Source organism: Melopsittacus undulatus, chromosome 3 (assembly GCF_012275295.1).
Source record: "Melopsittacus undulatus isolate bMelUnd1 chromosome 3, bMelUnd1.mat.Z, whole genome shotgun sequence".
Lineage (NCBI taxonomy): Eukaryota > Metazoa > Chordata > Aves > Psittaciformes > Psittaculidae > Melopsittacus > Melopsittacus undulatus.
This window is the reverse complement of record NC_047529.1, coordinates 68,692,867-68,719,689: the sequence shown is the minus strand read 5'-3', so window position 1 is coordinate 68,719,689 and position 26,823 is coordinate 68,692,867. Positions and strand designations below refer to the sequence as shown.

Here is a 26,823-nt window from a genome sequence, read left to right as displayed (position 1 = left end):
ACTCATTGTTTTTTGCTGCTTCAATGGGTTAAAGTGCCTATTACTGGTAAGTATACTGTGAGGAATGGGGGAGACTGCAAATTCTGAGGTGGTTTGAAATGTGTATGATTTAATAAGGGTAGCACTACAATAAAAAGTGACTGCTGCATGTCACTCACATTATTAGGCGATTTAGTGGGACATAAATGTACTGAAATTATCAACTTGTGTGACAGTTCAAAGAATTGGGTTTCTTACTAGGAGACCTCATTTCAGAAGGCATTAATGGGGTTTGCATTTTGGTGGAATTTTAGAAAATCCAGTCCTTGGGGGTGCTCTTTTTCCTGAAGTATTTTACTTCTTAATATTGATCCTTTGCAAAGAAAATGAGTAGTCAGCTCCCCACTTCTCGTTTCAGTAGCTACTTTCCCCAAAAGGTTTCAATTACGATTTTTCTTTCCCAGTAAATACATTTGAAATTCTTGTTCCTAATTGTTTAAAAAAGCTATTTCAATAAGAGGGATTGACAAAATGTGATCACTTCATGCAGGTTTTACCTTTGGTTTTGATAAGAGAATTGGTGTGTAGCACAGGGCACTAGAAAGGACTTTGTCTGTACAGAGCAAAAAAAGGGGCAGAAATTAGCATACTCAAGTTTCATTTCTCTGCTAAAAGACCTCAGTTAAAATGACTGCTCTGAACTGCTGATTCGTCTTCCCAAATAGAGGTGGTGTTCTGAAGTGGTAGAATAATTGCTTCTCTTTTTTACTGGGATATCAATTTACTGTTTCTTGGCTTTAGACAAATGATGTGCTGATACCACTACAGACTTATTCTAATTTATTGCTCAAGGTGTAGTATTTCTGTTGATACATGTTAGCCATTAAAAAAGTTACTTTGAGTGATAGAGGCTGGAGTTCCCAAGTACATTAATGTCATAAAGTTTTGTAGCTTCAAATAAAATGCCCTTCAGACATCTTTATTGCAGGATGAAGAATTGCAAACTTTTGTATGTGTTTGCAGTTAAATTCTGTTATGTACTTCAAGGTATTTATGTGCTGGAGAGTAAGCGCTTTGCGCTTTCAGAAATCAGACATGTTTTTGAAGGAAGAGGCTGAAAATAGATGTGATATGTATGGCAGCAGGTGTTATTGCTCCGCAGGTACCTAATGCATTGGTTTCTTATAAATACAGATGAAAATCACAGTGTGACAGCAGAGTCCAGCCGGCTCCTGGATGTCCCTCGTTACCTCTGCGAAGGCACAGAATCCCCGTACCAGACCGGGCAGCTGCATCCTGCCATCAGGGTGGCTGATCTCCTGCAACATATTAACCTAATGAAGACCTCTGACAGCTATGGCTTTAAAGAGGAGTATGAGGTGAGATCTTCAGTAGTGGGGTTTTGCTAGGAAAAAATTCCCTGGAAAAGGAGATCCTTTTGTTTGCATTGCATTGCAAAAGGATACAACTAAATGTCATGGGTTTAAGGGAAAAAGAGATAAGGATAAGCATGCATAAAGTTCCTGTACTTATAACCCAAAAGTGAAATAATGAATGGAGTCCAATGGTTTGAGCCTTTACAAGTAGCTGGAGAAAAGAACGTGTATTCCTTAGGGTATAAGAAGACATGGCCTGCTGAATCTTTTTGACATATTGTAAGAAGTTGACACCCTTTTATTGCTGCTCTCTAGTTGAAATTTTGTAATTAGTTTATGTGAGGTTTCTGAGCCATCTTCAGTGCAAATCTGTATTATGTTAAAGATTTAACCTGGTTCGTTTTGCAAGAAGCACTGACTGGAAGCACTGTCATGATTTATTGTAGCATCTCAGGAGGGCAGTACTGGGAATAAACTCCAGCTGAGAAGCAGTAAAGACATGTCACGTTAATAATGTCTTGAAGTTCCAATTAGACTTGAGCATGTCTACTTACAACTTTAATGCCAAAGCAGAAGAAAAAAAATCCCAGCACTAGGTATAGAAGACGAGTACAGATTCCTTTTGCTTCTGATCTCTGAATCTATTGTGATTCTTTGGGATTAGAATATCAGGCAGGGCACACAGTAAAGATGGGAATTGTACTGTCAAGGTCACTCACAATAGAGCTAGGTTTAAAATGAGTTTTCTCTGAGTAAGTAACCTCTTCTGACTCAGTTTTCAACCTTCTCTCCTTTCTGCAGCTGTCTCTACTGTAACATAAAAACTGGAATAAATAAATGTCTGGTTTTTAAAAGAATATTATTCTCTTTTCCTCTCTTTTACTTAAATACGCTTCGTTATGCTCTGCCTAACTTCAGGGCTAAGACCAAGTGTAAACCACTGCTGGGGGGGAGGGTGGTCCCTGATGCCACATCAGGTGTTTTCCTACTTACTACTTCTTCTGTTACCATACATAGCATCTTTGCTCTGGCCTGGGCTTCTGAGCATGCATTCAAGTTTCGTTTCCATGGCTACTGTGTACTTTCTGAAAGTAACTTACCCAGATCAGGATAACAGAACATCTGGAAGGAAAAAATAGCATAAACCTGCAACAGCTGTAAAATATCTACGGGCAATGAAGAAAAAGCCAAGGAGGAATAAAGCTGCTTCTATCACTACTGAGAGATCAAACTTTTCTTACGAGTTCAAAAATGTAGAATAATTTTGCTAGTGGCTAGAAGGAGGGATATGAAGAAAAACAGCATAAACAATGAATATTGGCAGAGGAGGTTTCCTAATGGCTCTGTAGGTAGAAAAGCCATTGTACTGAGCAATATGAGGAAAGTAGTGTAATGTTATATATTACTGTGTCTTGTAAGAACGGTGATCGGTCTTCCTGTGCTTTCTCAGCTTGCTGTTGTTCCTCCCTAGCAAGGATGTCTGAGCAAGTTTAGCTCTCCAGCGATGCCAGGATTTGAAATCCCTTTGGAGTCCCTTAGTGAATTGCCCATTGACCTGTAGCAATCAGAGGGAGAGAGACTCCAGAGACTCCTGTCTACTTTAAATTTATTTCTGTACCATGGTACTGCCTGGGTGACCAGAGCGGACAGGCAAAGCTGAACTTACTTTATGGTAGGGCAGGTCTTTTAAACTGCTATTTTTGGAGATAAATTAATGGTCAGAATGTTTTCTTTCGGAACATTTTTATTTATAGAGTTTCTTTGAGGGGCAGTCAGCTTCTTGGGATGTCGCTAAGAAGGATCAAAACAGAACAAAGAACCGCTATGGAAACATTATAGCATGTGAGTATCGGTGAATTTGGTTTGAGCGATAGCTGTAGTCGTGTGTTACTTGTGTCATGTTCTCTCTCTCTTCACAAGTCTCCGGTGGCATAGCTGCTTAATACTCCAAGCGGAGAAGGAGGACAGGTGGTTTTTCCAGCTTTTTTTGTTTTGTTTTGTTTTGTTTTGTCCTTCACAGTTCCAACTTGCTTCCTTTTATAACTCAGGCTGAATTTCGCATTTGCATCTCTCTTGTGAAAGCTGTGGTAAGCATATTACAGTGACAAGCTAGTACTCATTTGGATGTTAATTCTATTAATTGGCAATTTGTTACTATTTTACAAATGTAATTGAACACACAGGAGTGAAGCTACTGGAGAAGTCCCTGAACGCGTAGAGTTACTTCTTCATGGAATCCCAAGTGCATTGCTAACCCCTATGTTGTAACTTCCTTACCTTTAATGTCTCAGTATGAACTGAAGCCATCTAGGGTCGGACGTAAGGAAACAGTAATCAGGACTTCTGGTTTTCTAGATTACCATCAGTGGAGCTGATGTTGAAAGGGACTTTGAGCAAGTAACCTGGTTTCTTTGTGTCTTTTTAACCACATGTAACAGCGTGATACCTTTCAGCTACACTTAATGAAGATTAGTGAATGTTTTTGAAGTAATTGGAGACCTCAGACAAAATGGTTCTTAGTATTTCTCTGTAAACACTATTTAAGGGTTGTAAATTGTGAGACACTTATGCCAGCTGATTTTGGTTTTCTTGATGACTGACTGTAATATCTTACTTAAAAATCACACTTCAAAAAGGCACTGTAACCACTTGGTTTTTACAGATGACCACTCCAGGGTGATTTTGCAACCTGTTGAAGATGATCCATCTTCAGATTACATTAATGCCAACTACATAGATGTGAGTGGATTGCACAGCTTTCTCCCTCTCAACTTGCCAGCTTCTCTATGTGAAATTATTGCATGTAATGCCTACAAATTTATTGAAAGCTTTCTTTTATTAAGAACAAAATGTACACTTTCCTTGTTCTACGTCCTAGTACTCACTGACATTGTTGTGCTTTCTTTCACATCTGACTTTGGTTTGGGCTGTAGATTTGGCTGTACAGGGATGTAAGTACCACTATATGTGAATAACGGCATCCTATTGTAAATATTTAATATAGATATTGTTATTAATTACTTTCCTCTTCTATTATCAGTCGATAACTATGCATGCCTCATCTACTTTGTCTCATCTGTTCCTTTAAAAGATTTCCTTTTGTGTGAATATTTTTTGTACCTGTTTTGAAAAGATAATTTAGCCTTGTAACATAGCTCTGTATTTTATTAAATACTGATAAGTCAGGTGAATCTCTGTTAAAGAGAGTTTGCTGTTCACTCTTTTTTTCAATGGTGGTTTTAGCCACTAGTTTTTATTTTCCCCTTCCCATTTGTATGTGAGAAGCTGGATTGTATGCTGTACTGTACTCGTCTGAAAATGTACCTGTGAAGTAGTCGTAATATATGTTTGGCAAAAAGGGAGGGATGATGGCCTTTTGTGGGGGTTTGCTTGTTTGGTTGTTTGTAGCAGCAATTTAGGTATTACAGAGTATATACACAAACATATATATAAAACTATGTTAACGTAGAAATTTACTTGCTTCTGCAGAAAACCTCTAAAGTTTGAAATTTCACACTTTGATTAAAATACAAATTAAATTATAAATGAAAAAAAATACAAACAGGGAATTTAAACAAATTCTGCCAGGTGTTTTGATTAACAAAATATAACTTCATTTGATGAATGCCTTAGCAATAAACAATTTGCTGTATTCAAAGTCATTCCAAAGTAAATCAAAAGATACTGGAAAAGCTAGTAAAAGTGTTTTTAAAATACATGGCTTTGGCTGCTTTTTTTTACTATTGCACCTTACTAATTTTTCCTGTCCAGTGTTAGTTGATAGACTCTCTTAACTTTCCGTGATACAAAGATTTAGCTCCAGGTATATTGCTGTCTTTTGCTTTAGGTATTTTAACATGGCAGTTTCTGTGAAGTGTTAGGCTCGTGATATTTTGCTTGGAGCCTTAAACAAGAAAATTCTCCCAGATTGGTAATAATTCTATAGTTCCTTGAGGATGTTGTTTTTCTTGTTTAGAAATTCATTGAATCTTATTATAACCAGACAGGAAAGCAACAAGTTAAAACTGACACTTTGCAATTGTAAAGTGAAACTTTTACCTTCTTCTTGAAAGCATTGCTGAGTGTAAAACAGTATAACACAGGTTTCATTTTCATAATTTGAAAATAGCGCTTGATATGAAGGACTCAAGGAGAAATTTTTTTAGTCGTCTCATGTAATCTTGGTCTCTTGTAAAGCCAAGGGTAAGATACTCAAAAGTTTTTTTGTAAGCATCAGGGGAAGGTGCTCTCACTCTGGACAGGATAATGAAGCAATCCATAGAAAAAAATATAAAATCTTTGGGTACATTGAAATCCTTCGCATTAGTAGCATCTTATGAGTACCAAGAATCCAAGGACTTGTGCCCCTGTGTAATGCAATACTTAAAACAAGTGACCTAATAAAACTGTAACCTAGAAAATAATTGGAATTATTTCTTTAACATTTGCACATTGTAAAATTCTGGGCTGTCTTCTCACCAGCTAAACTACAGTATCTTTTTTGTAGCTAATGTTGCTGGTCAAAATGTATTCTGGGTTATTTCCTCCAGAGCAGCAGCTCTTTGTCTTGTAGTTTATATGCAGCCAATTAGTGCTGTAGAGTACTGTTTGCATTGGCATAGACCCAGCTAACTGGAAAGGCTTAGGTGTGTAAGGTTATCTATCTATCCACATATATATATGTATGTGTATATACTTGTGTGTATTATGTCCAGTCTAATTGATGGCCATTTTGTGCAGTAGTGCAAAATATTTTGCGGAAGATTCCACGGCAGTAGGAGCTTGGTTCTGTGCACACAGCACAGTGTCCAGCTCTGTCCCCATTAGTTATGACTCTGGTACATACCACTTTGTGTCTTAAAATCTCTATTTAAAATAAGACAAAAGGTGTGTATTTTTTCATATTGGATAAGCTGGGAACACAGATCAACTACTGAGATAATCTTATGACAATTTTTACTAAATTTTAAATAGATGCCCCGATGTGTTCATCTGGGGAGATAATGTCAATAGAGGACGAATTTTTAGGCCAAAGGGACCCATCTAGAGTACTCCTAGTTATGCTACAATGTCTGTTCAAGTCAGATATTCTTATTTCCATCTTATCTGTTGTCATTTGAACCTTTTCAGTATTAACCAGTTTTTTAGGTTTTGAGCTTCATGCTGCTCTTAAATATTGATTTGTTCTGAAAATGTTGTCTAGAGATAAGAATTCTGTAGTAGACTTATGCTTTTATATTCCCCCCTTTGTTAGTAATATGGTACTTAAACCAATTTATATTGCTGTTTTAGGGATATCAGAGACCAAGTCACTACATTGCAACCCAAGGTAAGAATCTGCCAGCATTAATCAAACTGAACAAGTGTTCTCTATAGTGTGAAGTTGTGTTTTGGTAAAATGGAAGTAAGATGAAAATAAAGCATATCCAATATTGTGAGCTGTCATCTTGTGGTATGATTAACATAGCATATTCAGGTGGATTGTGAATAAATGCTAAAATTGCACTAATTTATCATGTTAATTAGCTATTGAACAAATCCTTCAGTGATAAATTCAGCTGATAAAGTCAGAAACTACTACTATGATTCCCAATTATGAAGATGAATAGAGAAAAAAGCATGCGGACAGGGAAGAGAACAGTTTCAGCCTGCCTTGAGGCATTCTTCTTTCCGTATTACAGTATATTATTTTACTATCTAAGATTTAGTCCAGGACACAGACAGTGAAGATAGATAGTCATGATAAATTAAACACTATCTCAGAAAATCTGGGTGAAGTAAGGCCAGAGAAGGACAAATCCTCTTTGTAGGAAGAAGTGAGCGAAACCTTTATCATATAACATCCTGCGAATAAAAAGAGGAGTTAAAGGAAAAAATTGAATTTATGGAAATTACTCATTTTGTATTTCTGATAAAATTCCTAACAATGAGGGAAAACAAATAGGTAAGTCTAAGATTGCACTAAAATATCAGAGGCTATGAATTAAAGTGAAAATAATTAGACTTAGATGTGTCATTATTTGAATTGTGGGTATAATCAGATAGTTGGTTGGAAATATCCTGTTATTTGTGCCCTCAGCTGATTGTAGCTCCACACAAGAAAGACAAATTAAAAGCTTATTTTAAAGTAAGATGCTCAAATTTCTGTCCACATTTTTTGTTAATGTGAACATAAAAGTAAGAGCACAGACAGTAAGTGCTGTCTAAACAGGTCTGTGACAGTTAAGTCTATATTCGTAAATCTGCACATAATCGTAGAATCATAGAATCATAGAATAGTTAGGGTTGGAAAGGACCTCAAGATCATCTAGTTCCAACCCCCCTGCCATGGGCAGGGACACCTCACACTAAACCGTATCACCCAAGGCTTCATCCGACCTGGCCTTGAACACTACCAGGGATGGAGCATTCACTGCCTCCCTGGGCAACCCATTCCAGTGCCTCACCACCCTAACAGTAAAGAATTTCTTCCTTATATCCTTATATAATACTGTGTAAAGGACATAAAATATATTGCTGGTTTTGCATGCAGCCCCTTCGATCTGGCATGTGGAGAAATATGGTTGAGTCTTCAGACATCTTATATACAGCAGTGTTTATACTACTGCTGGACTGTGGTCAGGAAGCTGTTTCTGAGATGAATGTAACAGGGTAAAAGCCTTTGTCACTCAACTGGCTGTGTCTTCTTTGTGCAGCACAGCAGGAGGCAAAGCTTAAAAATTTGCTTCACAGAAAGGCAGTTAATTTGAACACCCTTCAGTGGGAAGTTTATGGCTCAGCACCTACTCGTGGTTGCCACTTTGCCAGGAGCTTGATGGTGAGTGCACACAATCTGTAGCACACATCCTCCTGACCTCCTTCACTCTGGTGGGCCTCTTCTCAGTGAACATCTGAAGAAACTCACACTCAACACATTATATTTAACAAGTGTAAAATAAATAAAGGGGGCCTACAGGGATGCTGGGGAGGGACTATTCATTAGGGACTGTAGTGATAGGACAAGGGGCAACGGGTTGAAACTTAAACAGCAGAGGTTTAGATTGGATATAAGGAAGAAATGCTTTACTGTTAGGGTGGTGAGGCACTGGAATGGGTTGCCCAGGGAGGTAGGGAATGCTCCATCCCTGGCAGTGTTCAAGACCAGGTTGGATGAAGCCTTGGGTGATATGGTTTAGTGTGAGGTGTCCCTGCCCATGGCAGGGGGGTTGGAACTAGATGATCTTGAGGTCCTTTCCAACCCTAACTATTCTATGATTCTATGAAAGCTAGAAATGCAATTTAGAGGTAGTGATATGTTGCTGTGTCCTTGTCGTTTTCAAGCTACTTGCAACTTCTGGTGTTTTGCTATGTGGAACACTGCTATTAATTTCTTTCAAGTGGTAATTCAGTTAAACGGAGAAGATTCAGCTTTGGTTATAAATAACAATATAGTCTGGAAACTGGTGTGATGGTGTGATGATGTGGTTTCCTGAAGGTTTCATCTTTGAGCAAGGGTGTTCATATATATCAGCTCTGAAAAGCACTGAATTTTATTTTTAGCATTTACTTTGACTGCAGTTCTTTTTTTCTTTTTTTGCAGAGTATTACCTGGATTTTTTTATCTTACAGGTCCAGTTCATGAGACTGTGTATGACTTTTGGAGAATGATATGGCAGGAGCAATCAGCTTGTGTTGTGATGGTCACAAATTTAGTGGAAGTTGGGAGAGTAAGTTTTAGTTTCGTTTTAATGCTACAAGCCTAAAGAAAAGCCTGCCGACAAGATATACTGTCAGCAGAATGTAGAAGAGTCTTGTGAAGGACAGCCCTGCATCCTGAGAGGACGGGAAGGGGCACAGACATTGTTGCAGTTATGGTGTTGTGTAAAACCAGAGCCAGTTTCTAAAGAAGATGCTTTCATGAGTGGTGAAAAATCCAAAAATCATATTTCAGCAAAATAGATTTGTATATTGCCACTCAGATGAGCAGAGTAAGTGGACTGGTGAGCAAATGTGCTTCTGTATCAGTGGCTAGAAATCAGGAAATTATTCACAGTTTAGCAGTAACACATCCCACAGGGAGTAATATAAAGTACCTGGGATTACGTGCAACAGTTTGATTACTGATATGAAATGCATCCCAGTTTAAGATAAGTGGAAATGTATTCCATAGCTCAGCACTAAAAAAGATATAAGTGCTCATTTAGAAATTAATTTGGCGTCTAAGTACTGCTGTGTAAAGCAGTGGAAACTCCTTGTAGCAAATGCTTAACTTAACAGAACAGCCATTAGCCATGACAAGCCACATGAGTGCATGGTCATTTTGGAAATAAATGCAGTGTAATGCAGTACATGCAGTAATGTATCCTCAAGCTTTTATTTTTCCTCTTTTGTAAAATATGCTCCCATTTTGTATTTAGGTCAAGTGTTACAAGTACTGGCCTGATGACACAGAAGTTTATGGGGACTTCAAAGTGACTTGTGTGGAGATGGAGCCACTTGCGGAGTATGTCGTCAGGACCTTCACTCTGGGAAGGGTAAGTGCATTCTGGAAGGGCTTGGCAAAATACTGTTTCCTGGTAGCAAAGAATATGAAGGAGGGTATGCTTGTGCATGTGCCTGTATAGTATCAAATTCCTCTGTCTGGTTAGCAGGTCTACAGTGGAGGCAACCTTACCTCACCGTGGATGTAATACACTACACCAGCACTATCCAAACACGCATCGCGCTGTGGGGTTTCAGATTTGCCCAGAAACGTTGACTGCTACCCTCCCCTCTGACACACTTCTGAGCTGATCTCTAGTACTGGGTTATGAGTCACACCTGTCATTCATCTCCATTCACTCTGCTCTGAATGCTGCTGAGTCTATCTCACTTTAATCAAAGAACAAACCCTGTTAATGCAGTGTATATGGTACAATTGTATTTTTTAAGCTTTGTATGGTCTTTGCCTTAAATAAGTGGTGAAACGAAACAGCATGTAGATTCTATCAGTGTGTGTTATCATTATTTGAGTCAGGCAACATTTAGTCTGTGAAATAATTTGAATTTCTTTTTTTTTTTTTCCTTTACAGAGGGGCTACAATGAAATCCGTGAAGTTAAACAGTTTCATTTCACTGGCTGGCCAGATCATGGAGTTCCTTACAATGCCACAGGCCTCCTTTCCTTTATACGGAGAGTCAAATTATCCAACCCTCCTAGTGCAGGGCCTATTGTTGTCCATTGCAGGTGTGTACAGAAGAAGTAGATTGATTTTTTTTCCACAGCTGTGTATGTGATTATTGATAGTAGTCTCTTGTGAAGCATCCGTCATTTTGAAGTGTTTTGTTTTTGTTGGTCCCTTTTCAAATTGCCTAGTTCACCCTGCAGTAGGATTTGGCTGTCTACAGCAATGTTTGGAAATAACCAGATTCTAGAGATTTTCTTTATTCTTCAGGCTATAATATTAGGCACCCTACAACAATTTTGTGACAGTGTTCAAGAATTTCAGATGCTTTGATAGCTTGGTATTGCACATAATGTCTGAACAGATTATTAAGTTAAATTGAAGTAAACAAGTAGGTGAAGGAAGATGGAATGAGGTTAATGGCAACAGATACAGAATGTTTTCTTTCTGTGAAAGTTTTGCAAGATTTGTGTTGTTGGGACAAAAAAAGAATTCTGTTTTTCTTTGACAAATAGAATTTTCTTTAGCACTGTCAAATGTTTAATTACATTCACTGGATAAAGTTATGCAGCCTTTAAAGATTTCAAAAATTCATTGTGCAAAACCTGTCAGTAGCTGTATATAAAACCAAAACAAATCAAGAAAGATTCTTCTGGATACTGTTAAATGTGTAAAATTAAAACGTAGACTTGCGTTTCTTATTCTAGTATATCACGTCAAAATCCTCCTTAGTCTTACTAAATGAAAACAAGATCTGTGATATTTTGAACAGTGTGAGTTTAATCATCCTCCAGATTTTTGTTTAAATAACTTTTCTTTTTTACGTTAAGTATTGATCTGGGTGATAAAAGAAGGAAACAGTCTTTTCTTAGTGGATCAAATCTGATGGAAATAGGTTGTTTGGGGCACATCAAAAGATTTAAAGGCAATATGCAAGGAAGGAGAAGATAAAAATTAGATAGTGGTTTGATGAAAGAATTGAATGACTTAATAAAAATGCTCTCAGTGATGGGTTTATAAAGTTTGTGGGTGCTTTCCTGGGGCTATTCCTAACAGTATTTACTGATTCTTTTTAGTGCTGGTGCTGGACGGACAGGTTGTTATATTGTGATTGATATCATGTTAGACATGGCAGAAAGAGAAGGTGTTGTGGATATCTACAACTGTGTCAAAGCCTTGCGGTCTCGTCGCATCAACATGGTACAGACAGAGGTACAGTAGTTTACCTTCAAAGCAACTGATGCTTTCTGAAATACATCAAATTTAACTGTTACTCTGCAAAGAGCAAGTAGTGGCCCTGTTGAGGGGTTTTCTTCACTGGGGAGCATTGCTTAATACAAACAGCACCCAGAATCAGGATGGTGCCAGCTCCTTGAGTCTCCACACCAAGAAATGCCTACCTAACTTTGTGACAAAAAGCAAGCAAGGAGGATATTTTTAGGGAGGACCCTACAGTAAGCCTGTCTGTTACCTCTCTCTAGCTCTGGTATCAGCAATTCCAAGAACTCAAAGTTGGAATTTCAGCACATTGCTGCTAGTTTTAGACTCTCTTCAATCACTTTGTCCATAATTTGACTTACCTGTGAAACTTTATGTCCACTTCAGTCTCCCTTTTCACCTCTGTTTTTATTTGCTGTCTGTTTTTATTAATAAACCTCATTGCCAAACCTTTTTCTTTGTCAATCACCGTTATCTGATATTTCAGGTAATCACCATTACATGTTCTACATGCTGTCTGGTTTTACTACTAGACCTCATTGCCAAGCCTTTTTCCTTTTCTACCCTTTTGTCTTTTGTCGTGCCTTCAGCAACTCCACAGTAAAACCACTGCCTTAGTGATGAAGCTATAACAGCTCCCATTCTGCCACCTGCATATCACTGGTCCTCCACAGAAACATAGGTTTTTAATTAAGACAAGTGGTTTGCCACTTCTGTCCTCCATATGGGCATCTACCTGAGGAGTTATTTCATTTGTGACCACGTGGAAATCTCTGCAGCTGGCAGCCAGGCATATTGAAGTAATTTGGTGCAGTTTTTATTCAATGTTACAACCTGTGGCAACTGAATAAATGTTCCTTATCAACTACCTCTGCTATAGGGCTATTAACCTTTGGGAAGTGCATGGAGTGGAGTGTTTCAGTGTGACTGCTTTAACCATCCCAGATTAATCTACTTTTGTATGTGAATTAACACCCCTACTTCTATTTCTTTCCCTCCCTTTTGCCTCTTACCTCTTGTTTTCTCTCAGAGGTTCCTACTTACACAGCAAAATAAAGCTGTAATTGCAGCAAGTTCTTGTGATGGTTATTTATACAACAGTGATAGCAGTAGGTCCACAGCTATGTGGGTAAAAGAGCTGAAGCTGTAAGGCCAGAATATGGCCATGGTCCCTAGACAGGTGCTCTTGTTACAGGCACATATTTAAGTTTGTGCTGTTAATAACCTATTGGCATCCACAACAGTTAGATGAAGCCAGTGCAGTTCTAGCAATGTGCTGCACAGACATGATTTACACCTATTACTCTCAAAGCGAGTAAATATAATAGACATTGTGTAAGAATTGACAGGAGATCTGATTGAAACAGTAATGCAAGTGTTCGGGACTCAAGATATCTGAAGACAAGTTGGGGAAAAAAAGTGTCAAAATGCTGTTTCTGCTGGAACATGCTTGAATTTATTACCGGCCTATAGCCAGCTATCAGACAAATAGTGTACTAGATTGCACACACCTAGGAGAATGCAGTGTGCCAAATAATTGCTAATCACACTACTAATGCCTGAAGCAATTTACACTTTCTGCTAGTACAATAAGACTGAAAGCTATTAAAAAAATAAATAAATAAAGCCAACATGCCACTGTCAGATATGCAGAATCCCACAGGCATCACAAGAAAACTGAAAAACTCAAGTATATTGCTATGGCTGTTCTGTTAAGTTTTACTGAATTTAGATTGGTCATGCAAACATCCTTGTTGACTGCATCCCAATTAGGACAAGATTGTGTTTCTAGTGAAGTATTATTTAATTATTAATTGGTGGACACTATGTTGAATGAGTGTGTGGGACATCTGTTTATCCTAAAAGAAGGAATGATCTGTTGGTTTTAAACGGCTATAATTTTTGTTTCCTTGCCTAATTTGGTAGGAGCAGTACATCTTTATTCATGATGCCATTCTAGAAGCTTGCCTGTGTGGAGAAACTGCCATTCCTGTCTGCGAATTCAAAGCTGCTTATTTTGATATGATTAGAATAGACTCTCAGACAAACTCTTCGCATCTCAAAGATGAGTTTCAGGTATTCACAGTTCCTGCTAACTCTTCATGTGACAACAATTTTTTTGCCTCTAGATGCATTTAATTTATTTTAAGGGAGAGGGGTTTTATATAATGTTTATAGCATTTAGTCTCTTACTTTTAGTCCACAAAATAAAGCGCCTATATTTATGTGCTTTGCAAAGTTGTTTAAATGTGAACTATCCTCCTTTGAATAAACTATCCTCCTTTGAATAAAATTGCAGTAAGTATTGGTCTGGAATGAAGAGCACTGATTAGGAACCACAGAGAGTTTTGGCTTACATTTGCACAGCTAAGGCATAACTCTTTAGGGCTCCAAAGAATCCTCTTTGTTCTGTTCCTCTCAGAAAGGATGGTGTCATGCGGAATCGGTTCAGTGGTATGCAGATTGCCTTTTACACCTGCGGCTTAACGCCTGCTTGAAAAGCCCCAACACATCCAAAAAAAAGATAGGAGCTCTTATTTGCTAATATTTTCTTAGTAATACCTCACTTTTTCTGATATTGCAATATTTTATATTGAAACTTGGGGACCCTCGAGTCCATTGTGTTAGTTCAAAGTGGTAAAGTGAGCATCCTCTCTCCCTTAGACCCTGAATTCTGTGACCCCTCGCCTGCAAGCGGAGGACTGCAGCATAGCCTGCTTGCCAAGGAACCATGACAAGAATCGCTTCATGGATATGCTGCCACCTGACAGATGTCTGCCTTTCTTAATTACTATTGATGGGGAGAGCAGTAACTACATCAATGCTGCTCTTATGGACGTAAGAGACTATCTTCTTTGTCTGTGTAGTGTGCCATGAAAGGCTATGTAATATGAGAGAGAGCACTTGCTGGTTTAAGAAAGGGTGATTCTTTCTTACTGTAGTGCCCGCTAAAACAGTCCTAATGAAGAAGGATGGGGGGAATACGTAAGAAGCACCACCAGTTTTTGTTGCTTGATCAGAAGGTTTGTTAGTCTTTTGCATCCTCGTGGGACCTACAAGAAATCTCCCTTTTTCAACACCATTATATAAAGTTCTAGTCCACAGTCCTCCACATCTCAACAGGATCTTAGGAATCTGCTGTTTGTTGGGAAGTAAATATTACCTCCGTGAGCAGGAGTTTACTACTGCTATTTTATCAAAAAGACTATGTTTATTGAGGCAGGATAGGGGAAGAAAATGTTTCCTTGGCATGTCTGGGGATAGAGTTGGGATTTTTGTTGTTCGTAATTTGAGTTGCAGCTCTATAGAGCTGAAGTCTGAGTGACAAAAGTATTGTCAGGGGAAAAGGTGAATTAATAGGAAAAGTGGAGGTGAACCTGCTTGTAGGTGACTGATCGATAAGGCAGTTCATTGCATGTGCTGCCAGATGCCTGCCTGTGCCTGCTACTAGCTTTTCCAAAGTTAGGTCCCCAAAGCCACCTTAACAGTATATACTTAAATGGGCTGATTTCCAGGATCATCTCCTCTTCCCCAGAAATGAAGTGCTGTCACAAACTGCAGTGTCAAGAAGAGATGATGAAATAAAATGACAAGCAGCAGAAATCATCAGGACTGAATGGTGTATTCATCCTGGAGTTCTGCCTGAGCGAGTTCAGGAAACATTTGAACTGCTAGAAAAATGCAGTGCCTAATCTCACAATTAGCTACTGTGCCAGAAAAATAGAGGAGTAGCATGTGTGAGACCAATCTATTGGGGAGTCACTGGGGCTGAATGAATGAATTAAAGCAGTGGGCAGAATTTTGGTAGCAACCAAAATTGTTTGCAATTGCGGTTAAAATTACATTAAGCACCTGGATAAAATTGATGTGCTATGGACCAACCAATGCAGGTACAGAGACAAGTGTGGTTTGGGGAGAAAAGAAGACAGCTCAGGCTGAATGTGTGGGTGGCAGGAGGACCCTGAACATGTAACAGTGTGTGGCAGGCAGGAACAGGAACCTAGCAATGCTATATGCAATCAGAGACAAGTAAGGAAAGAGAAATGGTAGTAACAAAAGGAGAAAAGCAGCAGGGGAAAAAAGTAATATATTACAGTGCAGGCATATAACAAGGCTATAAGTACAGGGTTAAAACTTCAGGCAATAAATGCTTTTTCTTGCCATTTTTCTTCTGTTTCTTTATGACTGATTTATTCAGAGAGAGGGACCCTTCTGCTAGGCGAAGAAAGGAGACTTTCAATAGCAAAACCGAAATGGAAGCTTTTTCCCTTTCCACAATGTGCTTGTACCTGTGTTCCCACAAGAAGGTGTCTACTTTCCACTGTGACAGCAGATCTCCTGCCTATTTTTTTTTAAAACCTGATCATCTCAGTGCATTCTCTCATTTTGCGAATGATTAGAAATTATAGGGATTAAGGATAGAAAACCATCAGTTAGTACATGTTTTATTTCTTAAAAAAATACAAGGGAAGAATCAATATTGGTTGTTCCTCTTTGCTCCCGAGGCAGATCTAGGAAGTAAAACACAGATGCTACTACACCAGTAGGCTTCCTGCACTAGGAAAGTTTAGCAAACAAAGAGAAAAAAATTGTCAGGCTCCTTTTTCTGATGTCAAATAAGTATTGATGTTAAAGACACACTTGTGAGGTGGGCTGATGCCAGCCTCATGAAGTTTAACCATGCCAAGTGCAAGGTCCTACACCTGGGTTGGAGCAATCACAGGCACAGCTACAGGTTGGGCAAAGAAGAGATTCAGAGCAGCCCTGCAGAGAAGGACTTGGGGGTGTTGGTCGATGAGAAAATGAGCCAGCTTCAGTGTGTGCTCACAGCCCAGAAAGCCAACTGTATCCTGGGTTGCATCAAAAGGAGCATGACCAGCAAGTCAAAGGAGATGATCCTGCCCCTCTGCTCTTCTCTTGTGAGACCTCACTTGGAGTATTGGGTGCAGTTCTGGTGTCCTCAACATAAAAAGGACATGGAACTGTTGAAACAATTCCAGAGGAGGGCCACGAGGATGATCAGGGGACTGGAGTGCCTTCAATAGGAAGACAGGCTGAGAAAGTTGGGGCTGTTCAGCCTGGAGAAGAGAAGGCTGCGTGGAGACCTCATAGCAGCTTTCCAGTATCTAAGGAGGGCTATAAGGATGCTGGAGAGGGACTCTTTGTTAGGAACTGTAGTGATAGGACAAGGAGTAACAGGTTCAAACTTAAACAGGTGAAGTTTAGATTGGATATAAGGAAGAAGTTCCTTACTGTGAGGATGGTGAGGCACTGGAATGAGTTGCCCAAGGAAGCTGTGAATGCTCCATCCCTGGCAATGTTTAAGGCCAGGTTGGACAGAGCCTTGGGTGACGTGGTCCCCTGCCCATGGCAGAGAGTTTGGAACTAGATGATCTTACGGTCCTTTCCAAGCCTAACTATTCTATGATTCTATGATTGAAAGACATTACTTTGTTATCTTCACAATTTAGAGCAAATAGAAGAGTGAAAATAATTGTATTTATTTTCTTCTGGGCCTCATGCTACGTTCTTTTAGAAAGTCTCAATACTTTGCACATGAAGATCTCTCACATCAGTTTTCAGACAAGCAAGTTTCCATATGGTTTAGTTGTACTGTCATATCTTTCTCCTAGGTTAATTTAGTCTATTCATTTCAGTCAAAAAACAGCCAAACTGCTTTTGGTACTAGCATGGGTGCTAAACACAGGGATCTCTGCATCTCATACTGTAGTCCCAGCACTTCATCTTCAAACCGGTGACTTACAGTCCCATCTGCCTACAAGAATATTCACCATCTTATTCTGTTTCTGATTAACCTGTCGGTGTTTCCTTGCCAGTTCATATCTATATTCCTTTACACAAAAACTCTTCCGTGCCTAGCTGAAAATTGCCTGCAAAAAACTGTTCTCTACTCTTCTGCTTGTTGCTTGTAATATGTGTGCTCCAGGGAATTAGCCCTTCTGCTCAGCTAATGCACGGCTGGAAATCCTTATTTGCAGTTGTGTGTAATGCAACATACAGAGAATAAAATCTGCCGTCATGACAGGAAATAGTATTTTGCTGTTTACCTTATGTTTTCTGATGCAAATGGGCCCCAGTAATCATGAAGTTTAGACCTTGTGGCTCTGGTGCCAAAATAGAATTTGGAATTGAACTTAGTACCCGGTTTAGTCACAGACCTCATGTGTAACCTGCTGTGGATGGGGTGACCTTTTGAGACCTCTGTGCCCCTCTTTGTAACACAGGGAGAAGGTTTCCTGCTCCCTTTCCTAGGTGCAGTGCCTGGAGCAGAGTTGTCTGAGCCCCAGCTCAGCAGGGCCCTGAAGAACATCTTCAGTGCCCATGCATATATGAACAGAAGGCAGATCTAAACAGAGTAACTTCTTTCTTCTTACTGGATACAGTAATGTATTTTTAACAGCTTTGGTGAAGTCTGGTGTAATTGATGTTGCAGCTTTGTTCTATTTATATGTTTTTTTCTGTTTCAGTGTTAGAGTAGAAGTAATTAAGTGCTTCCTCTACCAGTGCTAATAAAATCATTTGCCTTTACAGAGCTACAGGCAGCCAGCAGCTTTTATTGTCACACAACATCCTCTACCAAACACTGTGAAAGATTTCTGGAGATTAGTGTATGACTACGGCTGTACGTCTCTCGTGATGTTAAATGAAGTCGACTTAGCACAGGTTAGTTTGTGGCTAAAGTTTTCCATGTACCATTGCATGCTTTAATCACTCTGGATCCACTACATGATCAAAATGCAGAGTACTGCAGTGACTTTACAGTTATTCTGTGCTCTAAGGCAATTAAAACTAGTTGCTCAGTAGAGGTTAGATGAGATGTCTGCAATGGAATAAGGCAGCACTCAAGTTGTAACTTACCTTTTAATTATGCCTGGCACAGGGCTGCCCACAGTACTGGCCTGAGGAAGGGATACTGCGGTACGGTCCCATCCAAGTTGAATGCATGTCATGTTCAATGGACTGCGACGTCATAAGCCGAATTTTCAGGATATGCAATCTAACAAGAGTAAGCATTATCATAACAATATATAATGGAAAAAATATATGTATTTTCAGCACTGTCTAGGCTGTTGTGGTTTTTAATTTTGAATAATAGTAAAATACTCATGTTCTTAAGGCATTACCCCAAAGAGTCAGTCAAACATCACAGATATCAAAAATAAGTACTAGTGTCTAAGAAATGGAAGTATCTCTGTAATGAACATGTAGTGACAGGCATACACAGCTTCTGTAAGATGTTTTCCATGCAGAATCAGGGACAGGAGGGCTGAGGCTGATTATGCAGACAGCACCTTCTCAGCCTCAAATGTGAGAACCATAACATAAAAGGAGGATTGTGGCACCCTGCAAAGTAGGGTGTGAAAAAACTCTGAAAGCATCTCTGCCTCTCAAGGGCTCTGCACCACTGTGCCTTGACCTACACCTATCATCTCTTTTTCAACTCTATTTACAGTGCCAGTCTTGGATTCTTGTCAGCTCTTTCACACTTTGCACCATCTTGGTTTTTTGCTGTCACTTAGTGTATCACACTATTGCAGTATCTTCTCAAGCCTTGTTTGCTACACAGCATCTTCTCCTTTAGATCACCATGATAAATCACTTATGTTGCCTACACGAAAAGAGTTACAGATGCTCATGCCACCTTTTTATGTATAGTTAACCAGCAATCCTCATTTTACTTACCAAAACTACTTTCAATCATCCCGTATTGAACTTGCCCATCACCAACTGCTACCTGGAGTATACATTTAACTTTCATTAGTGTAGAAGAATAGCTATGGGGAAAACTGATATGTATACAAAGCACAGGGGATTTTTTTCTTTTGGTCAAATTTTGATTTTTCAAGTTCAGAGATAAGTTTTTGTGTAGCCAGCATTTTAGCCAAAATTATTTTGCTTATATTCAGAGCTAAGAAAAACAGTTTTGGCTCTTCATACCTTGTTTGGAAATTGCAGGAAACTATCGTGTAGGAACACTGGCAAATATTACTCCATAGCATTTTTTTTTGTTATATTTTGAGACTTCCTCTTTTGGGTTGTTTTTTTTTTTTTTTTTTTTTTTTGGTTTTGGGTTTCTTTTGTGGGGGGGAGAGGGGGGAGTGGAGTACCAATTCTTATTTTCACTTTTTCCATTTCTTCTTTTTACCATGTTTTGCTTTTCTACTCCTCTACTTTGTCTTACGTACCTTTTCACCTTTTTGTCTTGCTTCTGAATATCTCTCTGCTCTGCTCTTCCTTTTTAAAATCCATATTCCTACTCCTCTTTGTCTTCTTCAGCTCCAAGGAACTGAATAGACTATTTATTGTTCCAATTATTGAGGCCTTTCTTGTGACATTGTAATTCTATTCAAAGCTCCCCCTGTGTAGCATCTAGCACATGGAAGGCTCAGAGACTGGCAGCAAGACTGTCATGATTATCATAGTCTGGCAAAAAAAAGGGAAGATTTCAAGGAAAAGAGTAATATTTTTTTCACCAGTATTACTTGTTCTTTATTTATAATGCGGTCAATTCATGCATAAGAACCAAAAGGTATATCTATTAATTTTTGTAGGTCTAGGAATTTAACAGTGATGTTTTTAATTGACTATTGATGTTAAGGATAAAACCCCTTGACACTTAGAATCTAGGGAATGTTTTCCATTTAGAATAATCATAAATTACATTAGCAATTGATAAACTGTGATGTTGCCTTCAGTGTAGTTTCTATTTTTCCTTTTTCTGACACCTTCCTTGAGCTCAAGTGATACAAATTAATAAAAACCCTACCATGAAATGTACATACGTTTTGGAATCTGTCCTTAATTGTTGTGATTTAAGTCGGTAATTAAGTACCAGACAACGCTTGCTCACTAGCACACACACACACACATATATATGCACACAATAATATAAACACTTAGGTTTCATGTCAGGTTTATATTTTGGTTTTTTAAACCAAGATATAAAGATGCCATATTGACCTAAAGCTCTTTGGTTTCTCTTCAGCCACAAGAGGGCTATCTGATGGTGCAGCAATTCCAGTATTTGGGATGGGCTTCTCACAGAGATGTGCCAGCTTCCAAGAGATCATTCTTAAAGTTAATTCTCCAGGTTGAAAAATGGCAAGAGGAATGTGAAGAAGGGGAAGGCCGGACCATCATTCATTGCCTGTGAGTAACTGGGACAAAGTCAAATTACTCTTCAAATAAATGTTTCTAAATTAGCTCAAGTGGTGTTGTTATGGTTACATTCTTCTGCACATGCCCTTGTTTATTTTATTTTAAAAAAAAAGTGCTACTGTAGGCTGGCTTTTGGTCAACTTTCAGATTTGTCTGTTAGTTTAAGGTACCATGTGAATGAGTATTTTGGACATAATACTGCAATGATACTGTGTATTGTCTCCTGTACACACTGGAATGTTTTTCAAGTACAAAATGTGTACAGATCAGTTTCTCCTGTACAGTTTCAATAAGGAAGTCTTTTATTCTAAATGCCAAATAGTTATTGTGTGTGTATCTCTTGCATATTGTGTATTGAATTTTTTCTGGAAGGCACACTATATTTTGAGGGTTTTAGTCTGAAAACTATGGATGCACAAAATCAGAGAAAAGTTTTATAGAACAGTATATGATGCTAAAACTACTGCTGGTAAATGACTGTTGGCTGTTTATCTGAGTCTGATACTTAAATGGCAGCTGGGTTGGGAGTTTTGAAAAGGTGACATCTTTTTCCTCCCTAAGCAGAGAATGACCAATATCTCTCCTACCTTACTTAAATATAGAGTTTAAAACTTACTTAGAAATTGAATTTCTCCTTACTTTTTTGAAAAGGCTGTTTCAACGTTCAGAATTAACTTGTGTCCCCTTTCTGCCCTCCTCTGCTCATTATCTGCAGAACCTTTTGTCTAATTTAAACTTAACAAGAAGAAATACCTACCTTAATTTCTTTGAAATTACAACTAAAATAGTTCAGAAGTATCCCCAAAGGTCAAGAAGATATCAAATCAGTGATGCCTTGGCATTACTCTGGCTAGATAATCCTCATACGATAGGATAATTTAAATGAGATATAAGTGGAAAATGTACTCGTCATTGAACTTGGGTTTTTATTTCTAATGTCTATGCAAATTTGGCTATAGCATAGCTGGGCAGCATGGTGGGCTGTAAGGGGAGAATTAAGCTAAAGTAATTGAGAGGAAGGTCAGAGGCAGCAAATGTTTCAGACCAAACCCACTGGAGCCGCAAGGAGATTGCTAAAGCCCAGTCTCCCTGTGGGGGCTTCACAAATCATTCATGCTTACAGAGCAAAGAACAGAAGTGCGGTTTGGATGCTCTCTTGCACCATAGTGACATTTAACCAGCTGTTTTCCTTGTGTACAGAAACGGTGGTGGCCGGAGTGGGATGTTCTGTGCCATCGGCATTGTGGTTGAGATGGTAAAAAGACAGAATGTGGTGGACGTTTTCCATGCTGTGAAGACTTTACGGAATAGTAAGCCCAACATGGTAGAAACTCCGGTAAGCACCAGCCCATCGGGGTTACTGCAAACAGCCAGGGAGCCAGAGGCTCTCTTATTGTGTGAGCTGTGTTCTCAGTCCTGCACCCACAAAACCCAAGAAAACCTGTTTGTACCACAAGAAGAAGGCGACATTTATTGAGTGTAAACACGTCAGTATCATGAGCAGCCAGGCTAAGCATTTTACTCCTTTTGTAATGGTACCATGCTTTTCACTGAAAACATTCTGAGTTAACAGAATGCATGTTAATCTCCCAAAGTAACCCAATCTATTTGAAGAGACCTTGCAGTGGATTGTGCTCACACAAAGCATCTTGAAATTTCGCACATTACGGCATTTCTTCTGGGTACGAATGAGCTGTAAAGTCTAGATTAGTAGTTAGAGATGTGAATATTTTGCTTCTTAATGACAACTGCTGCTTTGGAAGCTGTATTGAATAATGATAATATTTGTTACTCAGATCTGTAGTAGTCAAAATGTTACCTCAGAACTTTAAAATCAAAGACTTGGATATAGTATGTTGCAAATGAATATATAGAATCATAGAATCATTTAGGTTGGAAAAGACTGTTAAGATGATTGAGTCCAATAGTTAACCTAAAAAATAAATAGTATAAACAGTAAACTAATAAACAGTATAAGCCTGAATTAGCAAAACCACAAGATTAAATATTTCTGTGTGCATTGCCAGAACTCAAAATAACCTTCACTCTTCTGGTCAGTCTTTATGCATACAGTATGAATAAATATCTACCCAAGTGATCAATCCTTCAGTCATGAAAACTGAACATTTTGGAAAGTCCTTAAAAAAATTCTTCCAAATGGATTTTTTTCTTTCCTGCATTTGTATGTGCAAGCAGGTTAGTGTTTGGGAGATTCTGCCATTTGCCTCTCGCACTGCTAGCAGCCAGTGTCATTTTTCAGCCATATGGCTGCCTACAGCATAAAAATCACGGATGCCAATTGAAATTACAAACATTTTGCAGTTTATGCATAGTGAAATTTGCTTCTGACCTTGTGAACTTGCATATTGAGCAAAATGGAGGTAGCTATATCTTCCCATATTGCCCTTTTTTCCAGGTGTTATTATTTGCTTAGTATCAAGTAGCTTCTGTGGCATTATTTGCTTAGTTATTGTGCATCGCTTCCAGCCCTTGCCAGCACATAAATTAAGAAGATGGTTAAAATGTGAAGAGATAGAGCATCCTGTAGCAGCAGTGACATTGGTCTAGGTATTGCTGGGTTTGCCGCAAATGTTTTGCAGTCTGCTGTACCATAGACATCTGAGATACAACAGAGCGAATTGCTGCCTGAATTTCAGTTCACTGCTGTGAGGAAAACAGGTCAGATCAATGGAAAATTACTTGTGTCACTGTAAAGGGAGTCGAAGGTAGATTGTGTGTGTTTCTTATAAATGGTCTGTAAACTTATATTTCATTTCAAAATAGTCCTGAATTCCATTGCAGCTTTAGTCTGCAGTTACTGAATTTCCGTAGTTATGTGTTTCTGTTGTGTGGGTTTTTACTCAGTACTCTTGAAGAGTGGCAGCTGTTGAGTTTTTAGTTAGAAAACAAACCAGGAAAGCCAATATATAACACTGTTGTGTGCCCTACATTCAGCAACACAATCAGATAACAAAAACGAGCAGCGCAATAAAGCCTTTAAGATATCCTCACCACTTCCTGCAAATGCATTGTGCTAGCCTCCTTTGCAAACAAAAATAAATCACGAAAGCAGTTTGCTTTGTTAGGTCACAAGGACAATAGAGATTTTATTAATTTCCCTTTTTTTTTCTTCTTCAGACCCTCTCCTCTCGCCTTCCTCCTCCCTCTCCCCCCCTTCAACTCTGAACAGCAGCCTTGTTAAGGAGAAAGACTAACCACAATGAAATTCTGAGCTTTAACTTCTCTCTTGAATGTGTATCTGACATCGTCATGACTGTATGAACAGGCTGTGGGCCCCACATCACAGCTCAGTATTCCCCAACCATTTGCTGGCTGCACAAGCAGCAGGCACTAGTTAACTGCTCAATATCAGCTAACTTGGGTATAAATGGTATGTCAGAGTTGAGGTGCTTTTACTGCAAGAATGCTCTGACTGACAGGAGAACTTTTCATGTTTGATAAACTAGTTCAGAAGCTCTAAAAATCAGAGAAGCAAATCACTGCATTTCATGGTCAGGTTTTTTCCAGTTTGTTGGTTAGGGAGAGATTTTAAGTTGGAGCTGGAAATATAATTCACTTGTGTAGCAGGGGAAAAAATACCAACACATATGTCAGGCTTCAAGTTAAAATTGCATAGTAGTTAGCAAAGACTATTGTTTGTAGATATTCCTGCTAAAACTTTAGAATTTTAATTTCTCTTTTTTTTGCTCTCTTTCCACTTAAAGGAGCAGTATCGCTTCTGCTACGATGTTGCACTGGAGTACCTGGAATCCTCATAGTCAGAATGGATGTGACAAAGTTCACCAAATACATGAATCTCATTAAGCTGTTTTGACAACAGTTCTTGATCCTGTGAAGAAAGATTTGGGGGGAAGGGGGGAGGGATTTGAAATTTTAAATGCAAAGTATTTTTCTTATGAAGTTGTGTATCTTAATAAAAGAACTCAATCTGTTTCTATGCTTGTATACAGTATCAACATTTAGTGCCACATAAATACTATTTAATGAAAACCAGAGTCAGAAGAGATTTGCCCAAATTAGGACTTTCAGTGTTTGTATATGCAGCCGTCTCTCAATTACAGTAGAGCGACCATCTGTTGCATGTATCAATATTTCCTATATGGTATTATTTTTCCTTTTTTTTCTTTTGATACAATGTTAAAGTACAATAACAGTGCAAATTGATAGTAAGGTTCATTCTTTATACGTTTCAAGTGTTGCATATATATATTATATATAGTAAAAAAAAACTGGCTTATTTTGTTTTAATGTGCAATGATGGCTGGATCACATAAAGATCTTTATAAAGAAACTTAAACATAAGCCAAAGACTCAAGTGTAAATATGTCTATATGGAGAAAGCACATGTATTTATTGTTTACTTGCATTCCTTTTTTGATGGCTGGAAAAAGAAGAATCATTTTTCTTGAAGAAAGCTTTTTTTGCTGAAAATCAAGTGTAAACAATTTTTGTAGTTTATTTTTTGTATGTTTTAGTGTAAGTAGAAGACATACTTTTTATGCATAGACCAAGAAATATTGGTATAGTGGTTTTGTTGTGTACATGCTTGTGATCCGAATCCATGTAACAACTCGGTTATAGAAGGTCTTTAATTACAGGACCAAAATCAAAACATTTTCCTGAAAATGTATAGTTTTTCACAGTTGCATTAGTGAAGTACTGATCAGAAAACTATGTAAGGAAGGGCACTCATCAAAATGGACTTGCCTATGACTTGCACAATATTGGAGGAAATTTTTAAGCACCATTAGAATTGTAAATGAACCAATTGTTTAAAACAATATTGAAGCAGAGGTCAACAGGAGAACTGTAAGACAGATAGATGGCTTTATATATGCTCTTCAGGGTAAGAAAGTATTTGTTCAGCAAATTGTAAAATTAAGCAATGTCTAATTTGATGTTTACGAACATGTAAGCTTTGCTTCCAAGAAAGCAAAATTTGAATAAACCAATGCCAGATTCTGATTATAGTTGTTGTGTACAAAAATATGACTGTGCTTTCACCTAGCTTGTATCCATTTGTTCACAAGGTTTCCTATATTTTACCAGCTAAGATCATTCCAGTCTCTGGTTGTCTTTTTTAGAACTGACAGTAAAATAATATGGTGCTTTGAAATATTCTGTAAAGTTAGAGTGAATTAAACTTTTATTTAAAGATTAATTTATTTCCTATTTTGATACCCTCTCGCTTACTGTTTTTGTTAAGGAATCATTCTTGTCTTGGAAGACTGACATATTTGGATAAGGAAAACCTCAAAAGGAAATTATGTTATTTTTCACTCCAGTGTTTCAGTATTTGAGAAGACTCCATGTCATCTCTATGCCCTAAGCTTCGTCCTTTATTTCAGACACATGGAGTTACCCAACCAACACTACAAATGGCAACAAAATGTTCAGAGAAATTTGGATTTCTTTTCAATGTTTCCATCTGTATTGCATAGCTCCACCTCTTCCAGATATATAAAAAAAGTCTTTTCCTTTTGTTGCCCATTGTTAGTTCCTACATATGAATAACAAGGTAAACAGATCAGGTTTGAAGATGTTCACTGGGTCAGTATTGCAACATTCCCAGCTTTCTCTATGAGGCCATGGCATTCAGTTGCTTTCCTCAGCAGCATAAAATGAAGACTGGACCAATTCAAGCCATAAATACAGACAGAGCAAATGGGCATCAAGTCAGAAAGCAAAGAAAAGGCATGAAAGACTTCATTCGTGGAGGAGTGTGAGACGATTCAAATTTGGAATGAAAGAAGTTGAAACTGATCTAATGTCACATCAAGAAAGGAACCAAAGAAGTGTACAAGTTCCCCAAAACATAGTTGCTCTGTGTCAGAAAGTATTCATTGCTCTCAAACTGAGATGACTCCAGTGTCCTCGTGTCTGTACTTGCTAGTAGAAGGAGTTCT

At 38.4% G+C, this 26,823-nt stretch overlaps 1 protein-coding gene across 3 annotated transcripts in view; it reads left to right on the top strand.

Moving 5' to 3' along the window:
* Positions 1-25,887, top strand: part of PTPRK (protein tyrosine phosphatase receptor type K) — a 398,062-nt gene extending 372,175 nt beyond the window's left edge. The window contains exons 17-32 of one of the 3 annotated variants that reach the window (XM_034060345.1): positions 35-46; positions 1,174-1,358; positions 3,110-3,197; positions 4,018-4,094; positions 6,648-6,684; positions 8,964-9,061; positions 9,752-9,868; positions 10,406-10,560; positions 11,575-11,710; positions 13,643-13,792; positions 14,381-14,554; positions 18,269-18,400; positions 18,618-18,743; positions 20,724-20,887; positions 22,097-22,232; positions 24,622-25,887. In XM_034060345.1, the coding sequence (XP_033916236.1) occupies positions 35-46; positions 1,174-1,358; positions 3,110-3,197; positions 4,018-4,094; positions 6,648-6,684; positions 8,964-9,061; positions 9,752-9,868; positions 10,406-10,560; positions 11,575-11,710; positions 13,643-13,792; positions 14,381-14,554; positions 18,269-18,400; positions 18,618-18,743; positions 20,724-20,887; positions 22,097-22,232; positions 24,622-24,675 (1,841 nt within the window). In that variant the 3' untranslated portion in view covers positions 24,676-25,887. The remainder of the gene's footprint in view (positions 1-34; positions 47-1,173; positions 1,359-3,109; positions 3,198-4,017; positions 4,095-6,647; positions 6,685-8,963; positions 9,062-9,751; positions 9,869-10,405; positions 10,561-11,574; positions 11,711-13,642; positions 13,793-14,380; positions 14,555-18,268; positions 18,401-18,617; positions 18,744-20,723; positions 20,888-22,096; positions 22,233-24,621) is intronic. The other 2 variants (XM_034060343.1, XM_034060344.1) reach the window with 2 other exon arrangements.
* Positions 25,888-26,823: the final 936 nt, after the last annotated feature.